Below are 12,219 nucleotides of genomic sequence, written 5' to 3'. Positions count from 1 at the left end.
GTAAAATAATTTAATACTTTGTTTTCACCTTAAGCTAAAAACTAATTTGAGCAGTGTCATCTGCCTTTATTTGAGATTGGGATGCTTTACCCTGCAAACCCAAGAAGATTAAGTAATAAAAATGTTTGCATTTATCTTGTGCGACACTATCAGTCCGCATATTCAGCATCCTTTGAAATATTGTAAGTTGCACCCTAAAAGCAAGCAGAATGTATTTCTAGGATAAATGTTTGCAATCAAAATTTTGTTTGTTTGCATCTTTGAGCCTACAACCAATCTATATATAATGTGTCTAGACATTGTATTTTCCTTAATCAAAGAAATATGGGCACTCCTAAACAACCTGTCCTTCTTTTATAAAGATATTTTATCTTTAGTATCTTTGTCATCTTGGTGGCATTATGAAAACCCAAGCCTATACCATGTGTCTCATTTACTGATGTGTCGAGGCAGTACTTTAAATGGAGCGGTTTCAGTAATTACCTGGATAATTGTTTGTCCTTTGACAGCTTATGTACAGTACATAAGATCACAGATAAAGTAATCATCTTGTTTGAAATTACTGGCTTGTTTTACTTTGGTGACAGCTTACAAGTTATTTTGTCACCATCAGTTTGTTTTAAAAGATTCCTTATTTTAGACAGAAAATGTTTCTTTGTCCTATTTACATACATTTCCCTAACACTCTTATTTAAACTGGTAAAATGTACAAATACTGCCATTGTTATATGTTCTGTTCATTTGCAGTGGGCTCTGTGTAGTCCCAAATGGGAAGTAAAGTGGTAGAGATACAAGAGAGGGGAAAGAATTTAAACTGTCGGCAACATCTTGCAGCTATTTAATTAGTATTGAAGTAAGCTGTCTTTACCATATGTGGGAATTCAAAAGGTGGCGTGACCAACATACAGAAAAACACAGCAGGGATAAAATAATTATGGTAAAAGATTTTGGACCTTACGTTTATGTAATGGAAGGATTTTTAAAGAGAGGAAGGGAATCAGGAGAGCTCCAGCGCAAAGCCAGCTGCAAAGACTAATGTTTTGGGAAAAACAGCCGGGAATGTTCTAAAGATACAGCCAAGGCTATGTAAGGAGTTGTTTTTCACTTTGAGAGGCTTTTTTCACATGTAAGCATATTACTGTGTCTTCTAGTACTAGGCACTGCTTCAGTCAGGGCCAAGTAGAATAAAAACAATACTGTGTCTCGTGGGAAGGGGTGTGTACTGAAACTGATCACTTCTGTATACACTGCCTGCACGTAAGCCGCTTTTGGGGCAAGGACACTCAATTAGTATATAAAGGAAGGTTCCGCCCTCAGTTTCTTTGGAAGCTCAGTCGTGGGGAATGTGCACACCTGTTTGGTATTTGGGACCAGGCACGAGTTGATCCTCTGATGAGACTAACATGCGGGCTCCCTCAGTCTACTGGTCTAGGATGATAGCTTTGTTTCTTTTGATAATACTGTAAGCATAAGTTTGTTTCTTTTGATATACTGTAAGCATAAGTTTGTTTTTATTACTGTAAGCATAAGTTTGTTTCTTTAAATATATTACTGTAAGCATATATTTTTTTCTATAATCTATCGCTACTGCATTATACTGCATTATATGCATTTAAATGTTATAATTGAATAAGTAAATTTTATTGAAGTATCAGACCTTCTCTCTCTGATTCTTGCCTACTTATGTTTTAATCCCTTGAACCATTTTCCCAAATTAAAACAGTTTAGAATTTAAAAACCCTTTGTTTTATATGCTTGGGAGCATTCTTTTCCAGCACAGTTACGTTTCCTTTGTGCTCTTTAGGTCCTAGTTGGTTAAGAGGGGCAGTAAATTCAGGTCGTGTAGAGCTAGGTTAGCAAAGTGAGTCTTTAGGAGTTTGTAAAGCTTTAGTTTTTAGCTTATTCACCAGAACTTTGATAAGGGCCTGTTTAGATATTTCATCATTTAGTGTTGTTTTCTTTATTTTGTCCCATGTTGTTTCTTTATTTCTTGGTGATTTAATGGCATGTTTTGGTTCCTTATTAATATTTTTATTAGAGATGCACTGGTTTATTGGTAGCAGATTGGACCTGGACAGGTTTTGCTTCAAATGTGCAATCAGCAAATTGACATATAACTTACTTGTTTTGGGAGAAAATATATAAAAGTCGCATATGTACACTGCACCGTAAGTCTCTGCTTCTGCCAGTAAAGGAAATTTAACAGTGGTTGGAGGGATGTCCATGCCATTACCTGATCTATGCTACATAGTGAATAGCATAACATGCTTAATCCAGCAGTGAATAAGTATATGTACAATAATTCTTATGTTGAATACCAAACTATTTTTTCATAATATACTCTTTATGGTCCTCTAATTGACTCCTCAGTGAAAATACTTTGAGTTATAGATCTAAATGGAGTACTGATTGGCTAGTGACATCATGCATACATGTATACTTCGTAAATTATTTACACATTCACGGTGTAGTCATCCTGAACTTATATTTAAACGAAATGTTCAAAAAGTCCTTTTGTCCCTTTTTTTCTTTTTTTAGAGCAATGTTCATTCACCTTTTCCTTAAAGAGTAGCCATAATGGCAGCCACTTGTTCACAGCTACTGTGATGGCCATTAACATCAACTACCATATTGATGAACCAAATATAAAAATAAAGTAGTGGAATTTGAAAGGCTCAAAAAAAAAAAAAAAAGTTTACGCGATACATATGTGGAGAAAGTTAAAGAATATGAAAGGAGGAAAATTAGAAAGTATAAAAAAAAAGTAAAGATTGTAGTAGTGCAAGCAAATTGAAATTATTACACGAAAAAGGGAAAGTAATCACAACAGATCAGGTGTAATTGAAACACAAAAGCAGGATAAAGCGAGGTCAGAAATAAATGACAGAGTAGAAAACAAAGTAAAATGTCATAAAGAGCTTAAAAAACAAGGGGCCAAACACATGCAGAGCAGGTTAGAGATAATGAAAACTGGAATTCAAAAGACTCGTAGACACACATGCAGAGCAAGATACAGAATATGAAAGCAGAAAAAAACGAAAGTGTCAAAACAAAGTAAAGATTGCATTAGCGCAAAGAAAAATAAATTATTACTCAGAGAAATAATGAAAAGGCGAATAGAGACTGAATATTTGGACAAAGGTGATATGTCAGAAGTATGTAAATATTGTAAGGCTTTCAAGTTTAAGTCAAAGAGAATTTCAAAAACGAAGTTTACCTCACATGCATTTATTGGTTACTTTGCAAAACAAATTATTAACTGCTGATGATGTAGATCATTTTGTCTGTGCTGAAATTCCAAACAGAGACCTATCCTAAATTATGGTTCAAAGTCATTAAACACATGTCTCACTGACCTCATTAAAAAGATTCAGCACATTGGGACTCGAAAGATTCCAAATATTGATTTTACAAAAGTTCTGTAATAAAAGTGAAACTAATGAAATAGCAACAATTCAAAGAAAAAAAAAATCTTAAGTGTGTATCCGGAAAAACAAAAATGGGGGTTGCCGAGCGAAGTGAGCAGGGGGCAAAGCCCCCTAGTGATAAAAAAAAAAATAAAATAATTAAAAAAAAAAAAAGCACTGGGAGTTTCTGACATTTGAGATATGAATCAGTTGGACTAATCCATTAAATATTAGTCTTTAGTGATATTTTTTTAAGTTGCTAATGATGCAAATGTAAATCTTCCAATAGCAAATATTACAAACCTAACGGATTGGTTCACTGACAAACCAGCCTTTAAAAGCAAGTTGTTACAAAAACAGCTTAAAATAGGTGGTTTAAATGGAAATACCTGGAAGTATCTTTTAATTTAATTATTTATGTTCTAAATATTCTAATTTTTATATTTAGTGTATATTTTAAACAGTAATTTTCAGTTACTGGGCAGAGAATGTCAGAGAATAAATTTAGATTGTACACATGCCAAGGGTAAGTCAGGTAGTACATGATATAAACATTTTTTATAAACTCTAAGATTATAAAACCCCATTTGTTGTTTCACTGTGGAGATCCCCATCTGTGCCACACATTATAATTTAAGCCTTGTTTGCATTGTATTTTGGTATTTATGAATGGCAATACTTGTTTGCTTATAGTTTAGCTACTTGTTGTATATACCAGTGTTTTAAAGCTGCTGCTGTTGTTAGTATTTATATATTTTTTTTACAGAAAAAGGCACAATATTGTTCACTTCTATAAATGGAGATACTTTAACAATAAGCAATTGAATGGGACTTCTGTTTTTGCCATCATGTTGAAATATATTGTGTACCATAAAATTTCACTGGTATTTGTAAAATACAAACATTCTGGTATTGTAACTTTCCTACAATCCATTTTTTAGGATAATTTCCAGAATTGGAATGAGGAGGTTAGAGAAATGGATGCATGGCTGCACTGCTTATCATTATTTCTGCATTTTGGAAGGATTCATAGGCTTCTCTTAAACTTCCCACATCTTTATCGGCATTACAGTGATTCTGTTACTCTAGATACATGCTTTGCTGTTTGCGTTTTTTTTTTTTTTAACACATTATATGCCTGTTTTTCATTTGTGAAAACTGTAACTGATTTAACATTTTTGTTTTGCATTGTGCTTAATTTTTAGATATCCAGATTGGGTCCCAAGTGGAATGTAAGTATTTACATACTTCTTCAAATTAAAAAATACAATATTTAAAGGAAGAAACCAAGAAATAATTATTAACATTAATAATACATGTTACATGCTAATTGTAGACCCTGGAATTGTGGTTACATTTGTATTTTCTTAATGAGAGACTTTTGGCTGTGTGCATTATTAATGTGTTTTCTGTGATTGTTCAAATTTATAAAATTGTGCATGCTTTTCCGTAATTTACACCACTGTGTCGTACGTATGTTTACCTATCTGAAGCTACGTTGAAGAAAGCAGCAATGACATGTCTTTGTTCAGATCTTTTTTTTTCCTTAAATGTTTATTTAACACAATACTAACTCTTAAATTAAAACATAATTTTATTAAATGCTTACTGAATACATTTTAAGTCCATCTGTTTCCTCTGTTTGTGTAAACTGGGTATGCTGGAGGCCTCTCTGGCATGAATGCCTCCAGTCATGTCACTGGTGTTTCTGCTTCGGAGTCTGTATCTTTGTGTTGTGTCTTGAATTTGCAAGTGTGGCCCTATAGAGTGAGGCTTAGTTGCCTATAAAGATGCCTTGCTGATTGAAAACTCTGTATTTTCCCCTTTCCTGTATTATTTCATTTGCACATACAAAGCTTTAAAATCAACAGTATTAGTCTCGAGAGTGGAGTAAATGAGTGGGATGCTTTAATTGTGGCCATATCCATACATTTCTAAACAAAATCCAAGTTTATACCGATGAAGATCTAAAACTTCATTGAATATGAATATGAATCTTCTTTTCCACATTGAAATGCAGTAATTATTGTACTTTTAGTATACTAGGGGGCTTTGCTTCGATTCTTTCAAGTCCCAACATACCGAATCTTTTAAATTAGGTCCATGAGACATGTGTTTAATGACTTTGTACCATAATTTAGGATAGGTTTCTCTGTTTGGAATTTCAGCTCAGATAAAATGATTTACATCATCAGAAGTTAATCATTTTTTTGTAAAGTAACCAATAAATGCATGTGAGGTTATTTCTCCGAGTAATAATTTCTCTCTGTTTGTGCTAATGCGATGTTTACTTTCTTTATTTTGACATTTTCGTTTTTTTCTGCTTTCATATTGTGTATCTTGCTCTACATGTGTTTTGCGCCAACGTTTTATTTGTCATTTGAATTCCACTGTTTACATTACCTATAGCCTGCTCTGCATGTGTTTGGACCACATGTTTTTTAACCTCTTTATAACGTTTTACTTTGTTTTCTATTCTTTGTCTTTTATTTCTGACCTCGCTTTGTCCTGCTATTTTTTCAATTACACCTGGTCCATGATGATTATTTTCCGTTTTTTCAAGTAATAATTTATTTTTGTTTGTGCTAATACGATCTTTACTATCTTTTTTTTTTTTTTTTAATACTGTAGCAACCTCCGCGTTCGGGTCGAAAAGACGTAGTAAAGTTTTACTTAATCAAGAAAAAGAACGCCGACTTCGTAACCCCAAACGCAACCTTCTAGTACCCTCTCCAACCCCATCTCTCGTCCTGGGGCCACCCCCCTTACCGCATCAATCAATACCCCACTGTCAGTCTTCTGTGCTGTTCTCCGCCCTCACTCAATTGAACCTAACAGTCACTCAAAAAAAAAAAAGGCTTCAATCTGGCTGGGACGCTACAATACTTTAGAATTTTACTGCTTTCATATTCTTTACCTTTCTCTGCATGTGTATCGCACCATCGTTTTTTTTAGCCTTTTGAATTCCACTGCTTTCATAATCTCTAACCTGCTGTGCATTTGTATAGTGCCAACGTTTTTGAACGTCTTTATGAAGTTCTACTTTGTCTTTTACTGTTTTGTCTTTTAATTCTGAGCCTGATTGGATGTGCTTTTTTTTTTTTTCTTTTCAGTTCCACTTGTTCCGGGCTGATGATTACTTTCCTCATTTTCTGAATTTGCACGTAGATTATTCTTTTTTACATTTTTTTCTCTCCAAGGCTTTTGAGTCTCTTTTCTCCGTACTGCTCCTTCTTTTTCGCTTAGTCGTTGAAGTTTTATCTATAAAATATTGTCCTTATACGCTTTATATGTGCTGAGAGCCCTGGATCTGTGTGTGCTCAAAGCATTGACATGAAGTGTTTTGCTGCCCGTGGTCTTATTTGATATTGGTTGTAAGTAGGGCGTGTCTTGCAAGAATCTCATGTTCTACGTCCCGTGAGAAGGTCCTGGGTCAATCTCTTGGCACAAAGTCTCATGTTTTAGGTCCCTGCGAGACGCTCCATGGCCAATCTCTTTTGTCTCGTGGGTCTTTTAAGTGTCTACGTCTCGTCTACCTAGTCTTTCTCTTCTAGGATTTTTTTTTATAATGGAGAGATACGGTTTATCAAATTGTTCACTATCCAGTACTCAAACAAAACCTTTTCATTTTCTTCTGTTCCGACAATGTTGGACACAATTTCTATAGAATGTAGCAATACTTGTTAGTTTTACTCTATGTAGAGTAAGATATATTTCTGTTCTAACATCTTTTTACCAATGATTTTTTTCTGCTCTAACCTAGTCCAAAGATATTTAAGTTTAAAATATTTACTATCCTTTAAGTTTAGTATTGTTCCATGGTAACACAGGAAGGCAGTGAACTATAAGGTGAGGATACTGAGTGCTGTGTGTAGATAATAGTACCACCAAATTTAGCAGTTTACCTTTACCAGTTAACCACTGCCCCACAAAACCTACCCACAAGGAAAGCATAGAGTAGCTAGGCTATTCTCTGCTCAGCCTAGGTTTATCTTCTTCATAAAGTAAGCTATAAACTAGTCTATGAGTGCTCATCCATTCATTTTCTGAAAATGCTCTATCAATTATAGATTAATGTTAAATTGTAAGACAGTCCAACTAAAAGGTGCAGTATATATCAAGAAATTTTAGTATTACCTTAGCTAAATCTTCCAGCTACTAACAGTTAAAAGCAATTGTGGGTTATTTATCATAAGGAATAAATTTACAAAAACAGAATTATTGAAAAAATGAGCAACTGTTTTTCTTAGTCTCAGTTGAAGAATTCTATCCCATTCTGTTAAGTCTTTTGTTTTTGTTCATGATATATATACTTTTTTTTTAAACTTACTTAGCCATGAAGATCTTCGGCTAGTATCCAGTTCACGACTTGGATCAGAGATGGTAGACTCTCCTCCTTATCGGTTGCAAAGAAGAGGAGTGAGCTCTGACTGGAGTAGTGGTAATTTCCTCTTATCTTTTTCTCCTAATATACTGCAACAGATGCTAATCCTCAACCTTAATACTGTTGGTGCATTTTAAATTGAACCTTTATGTTATCTGTTGTTTTTTCATGTCATGTGATTTACTTTTATAAGATTTGAAAGACTTTTTTGTTATAGATTTTATAATTCAACATTTCCCTCCATCCTTTTAATTGACTTTGGTTAATTTCCTGAATTGTAATGGCACTTTAAAAAAATCAGGGTTTAGACATAGGTAAAAGGCTAGTAAATGTTTAAGCAGCTACTTCATGCTTACAATTCACATGTGTGCCCATTATCAAGCGGTATCTTAAATGAACCAAGAATTGTCTGCAAAAATAACTATCCCCTGCCTATAAAACACAGACATGGTTTTTAAAATTCTACAAAAAGTTTAAAGTCCTGTTTGGAATTTTTGGATTGACAAAAAAGTTAAAACAAGTAAATAGCATAATGTTTGAAATGTGATAGGAAGATGGAATGCCTCGACCAGTATTTACCTTGAGAACCTCTGGTCTAAAATATGTTATAAATATGACTGTAGTAAGCAGTATTACTTTTCAGTGTGTATTAAACATGCATTCTAAGTTAATAAGTCTAATGTGGAAGAAAGGGTAAATATTATACTTTAATGAAATGTTTTGTTCATTTGGTGGTCTCTTGTGTAAAACATTGACTCGTAGTGGCTGTAGTTATATAGATGAGCAGTGGGTGCTCAGATTGTCAGTTGACCTCTAAGAGTAAAACTAAGCATAAGTAGACTGCTAGAAAATGTATTAATAACAGTGTTTAACATATTTGGGCAATTATTAGCAGTAAAATGTTTCCTTTGTATATTACATACATCCTAAAGTGCTAGTGGCTTGGCTTTCATTTTTATCTACTAAATGTATATGTTCAGAGAATCTCATTTTTGTGAAGGTTTTTAAGCATCACATCTGCTTGACATTTCTCCTTTCTTCCTCTAGTATGTGAGTCGTAGGCACTTTATAGTTTAGAAATGTACCCTGACAAATTCTAAAACTATTAATTATAGTATAAATATAAAAGTACCATCTAGAAGTTTAAAACTTAATATGAAACATAATACTCATTTTTAATGTGAATACTTGAACCTTAATTTTTTGCTGATTTTGACAGCCTTAATAAGTACAACTGAAACATTGGTTTTTATATAATTCTATTTTAATACAAATTAATGCTTCTTTTTTTCTTTAAGGAAGAGGAAAGTCAAACCAGGGACATAAGAGGAAAACACGCAAATATGTTGTAAGTTTGCTTCTATCTATATATATATATAATTTTTTTTTTTTTTCTTTTTTGTAAAACTACCATGTATCAGACATAAGCTTTGGTGCTTTTTCAGCTGGAAATTCTAGTATGTATGCTACTCTTTTTTACGTTCAATACAGGCTATATGCTTCCATCCGCAGACTTCCTTAGCATTTTCTTTTCATGTCACTTTGGCATTAGTCCTAGCGTGTTATCATAGTGTGTGGGACAACTCTTGCTTCTCCTTGAATATCAAAGAAATACTTTAACTGTTAAGCTTTTTTATTAACTACTTGTATGAATCCTCATGAAGTTGGCTTTTTAGGGTTTTTGGACTCCCTGCAAATACTTTACATGACGGGAATTTCTATAACACCTTCATAAAATTCCCCTGCAATCTTCTCTGCAGCTCCCCTGTAAAACTGTTTTGTTAATCTTTCCAAAGCTACTATCTCAAAATCCTAATCTGACTCCCATGCCCCACTGTCCAAGATTTTTTTTATATAGCCAGCTGAAATATATGGTCTAGAGAATGGAAACAGTTAAACTGTTCCAAATAATGTTATCATCTGTAACTTTTTTGCCTAATTTTCATCTTCTGTAGATAATTTTGTCTCCTTATTTTGAACAGTCTTCTACAATTAGGTATTTAATAAATGTATTAAAACTTCATTATGCAGTCATTTATCCTTCTTTTTTTTTTTCTTTACATTTACTTTATGCATTATAGGCTCATGGAGAACCAGAGCCTATTTTTGCAGGCTTGGGCAGAAACCAACCCAAGACGGGATGCCATGGCCACTTTTTCTTGTTACCTATTAAGAGAAATATTAGCTAGACAATGCTCGTATTTGTAAATGTATCTATTTTTATTACATCAGTGATTTAGTAATGTGATGTCTTTGCAAGTATAATACCTAACTTATGTAGACTTAATAAAGGGACCATTGTCTGACCACTAATGAAAATTGGGTAGAATATTTCAGTTTATTGATTTGTATAGGAACTTTCTACCTATTATGTTGGCATCATAAACACTCAAGAAATACAAAAAAAAAGTCTTCCAGTCCCAGAGGACAGACAAATGAAAAGAGCATTTGCATTTAGAGAAATTTGGAACCTTTTTCCCTGTGTAGTGTTGTGTATGTATCCATGCATAAATATTTTAATTATTTTGTACAAATACTAACAATGCTCTCTGACTAACACAGGTAATAGCAAATATTTTTTAATTCTGTTGACTTTTTCCGTTGTATTTTCAGCACATTTCCTCTATCCATGTGTGTCTGAACCTTTACCAGTGCTTCCTCCCTCGAGCATGTTCTTATAAAGCCTACTTTTCAGGTTCCGCCATTATTTTTGAGACGCCTTTCTTGACTAATGTCTGGTTTTATACTTCCAATCTTTAAAGGTGACTTTCTCAGTGTGCCTTTTATGCCTTTTCTTTTCCTCGTGTGTCTCACACACACACTTCCTCTTTTGATTGTGTCACCAATGCCAGACTAACCAATCAGATTGCTCTGAGGGACTCGATACACGCACATACACATACCTTTGTGTTTTTTTATGTAGTAGATTATATTCTTATGTGTAAATCATTTGTCTAAGATGTTTTATTCATAAAGTCGCTGTAAAAGTTTATAATGTTCATTAAGACCTCATCAACCTATCTTCCTCAGTATAACAAACCCCACGTCCACTAACCACCTCTTCACAAGTAATTTTTCTAAGGGAGGCAGTGAACTTTCTTTATAGGAAAATGTATATTTTAAGTAAAGGCAAAACGATAGATGAAGGGTTTGGGGGTTCCCTGTGAATATCCCTTTTAATTGTGGACAATTGTCATTTTGTAAAGACCTATTGTTAGGGCCGTCTATTGATAGCTTTAATTTGTAGAGAACTCTGGCTTCACTTAGTAAAGTATGCTCTCCTTAGCGTCTGGTTCCAAGATTGAGCGATGATTTCCTGTTTCAGGTGGTCTTATATAATGGGCATGGGTGCATTTTTATGTGCATGTTTTGACATAACTCAAATAGTCCATAATAATCATATCAATTTTTATAAATGCTTTGCTGAAATCCACCCCTTTCTACTATGTATTATGTAATATATATTTGTGTTTTTTTTTTTTTTTTTTTTTTTTCCTTTCAGGCAGATAGCAGAGTTGTAGTTGCAGCTTTCAGTAAAGCATCGTGTTCAATAACAGATCTGCTTGAACTTGCCAAGCCATTTGGAACTGTAACAAATCATCTAGAGTTAGCAAACGAGGTAAGAAACATAAGATGATGTAAAAATTGAAAAACACCCTTTTGAACACTACATGATTTTGTAAACAATTTTTTTTGCTTTTATATTTTTATTTAAAGTAGGCAATAAAAGTGTAATGTTTTGAAAAGTGCAATTAAATGCTTGTGTTTAATACAGGGTGAGGCAGAAAGGACGGACGTTTTTTACAAAATCACAAAATTGTTCATTTTTTCTTACAAAGAAATTTATTGAAAGATTTTAGTTCATATTGAAATAGCATTTAACAACTTGTAGGGATGGAAATGCAGGTCTAAATGCAAAATACGCCTTACTGAACAATTACTGAGGCCAAGTTTAGAAAAATGCTTCTGAGCAGATCGACTTGGACTGTGCAGCAGATCTGGTTGTATGCTTTCCACATTTTCAGGGGTACGTGTCGTTCATGTACCCCCCAGCGGTCTTTTGTTCATTAGTGTACCTCGTGTACGAAGTGCTTTAACCCAATGTAGGATAGTGTTACGAGCGGGAACAACTTTATTTCTGTGGATATTGAAATGGTAACGAAACTCATGCTGAACTGCAGTAATAGATTGGTTGTTCTTGACAAAACAGTCGTATGCAAAAACGTGGTGTTCAATCGTCCACGGCTCCATGGCTTCAACTAAAAAGAAAATAAAAAAATGCTAAGACTTCGCAAACCAAACACCACCTACCACACATCTGTCACTCCTAGTGGTGAGTTCTAGCCATTTCAAAGACGTCCGTCCTTTCTGCCTCACCCTGTATTTTGAAGAAGATAGTAAACTAAATCCATATTCTTTATCTACATA

General features: G+C 33.8%; 1 protein-coding gene across 1 annotated transcript in view; it reads left to right on the top strand.

Annotated features, from left to right (window-relative positions):
* The window catches only part of LOC120542129 (matrin-3-like), a 65,865-nt gene that overhangs the window by 12,146 nt on the left and 41,500 nt on the right, over positions 1-12,219 (top strand). The window contains exons 4-7 of the mRNA XM_039774306.1: positions 4,613-4,639; positions 7,742-7,848; positions 9,090-9,139; positions 11,294-11,410. Coding sequence (XP_039630240.1) covers positions 4,613-4,639; positions 7,742-7,848; positions 9,090-9,139; positions 11,294-11,410 — 301 coding nt within the window. The remainder of the gene's footprint in view (positions 1-4,612; positions 4,640-7,741; positions 7,849-9,089; positions 9,140-11,293; positions 11,411-12,219) is intronic.

This window comes from Polypterus senegalus, chromosome 13 (assembly GCF_016835505.1).
Source record: "Polypterus senegalus isolate Bchr_013 chromosome 13, ASM1683550v1, whole genome shotgun sequence".
Classification (NCBI taxonomy): Eukaryota; Metazoa; Chordata; class Cladistia; order Polypteriformes; family Polypteridae; genus Polypterus; species Polypterus senegalus.
This window is presented reverse-complemented; position numbering and strand designations above follow the sequence as displayed.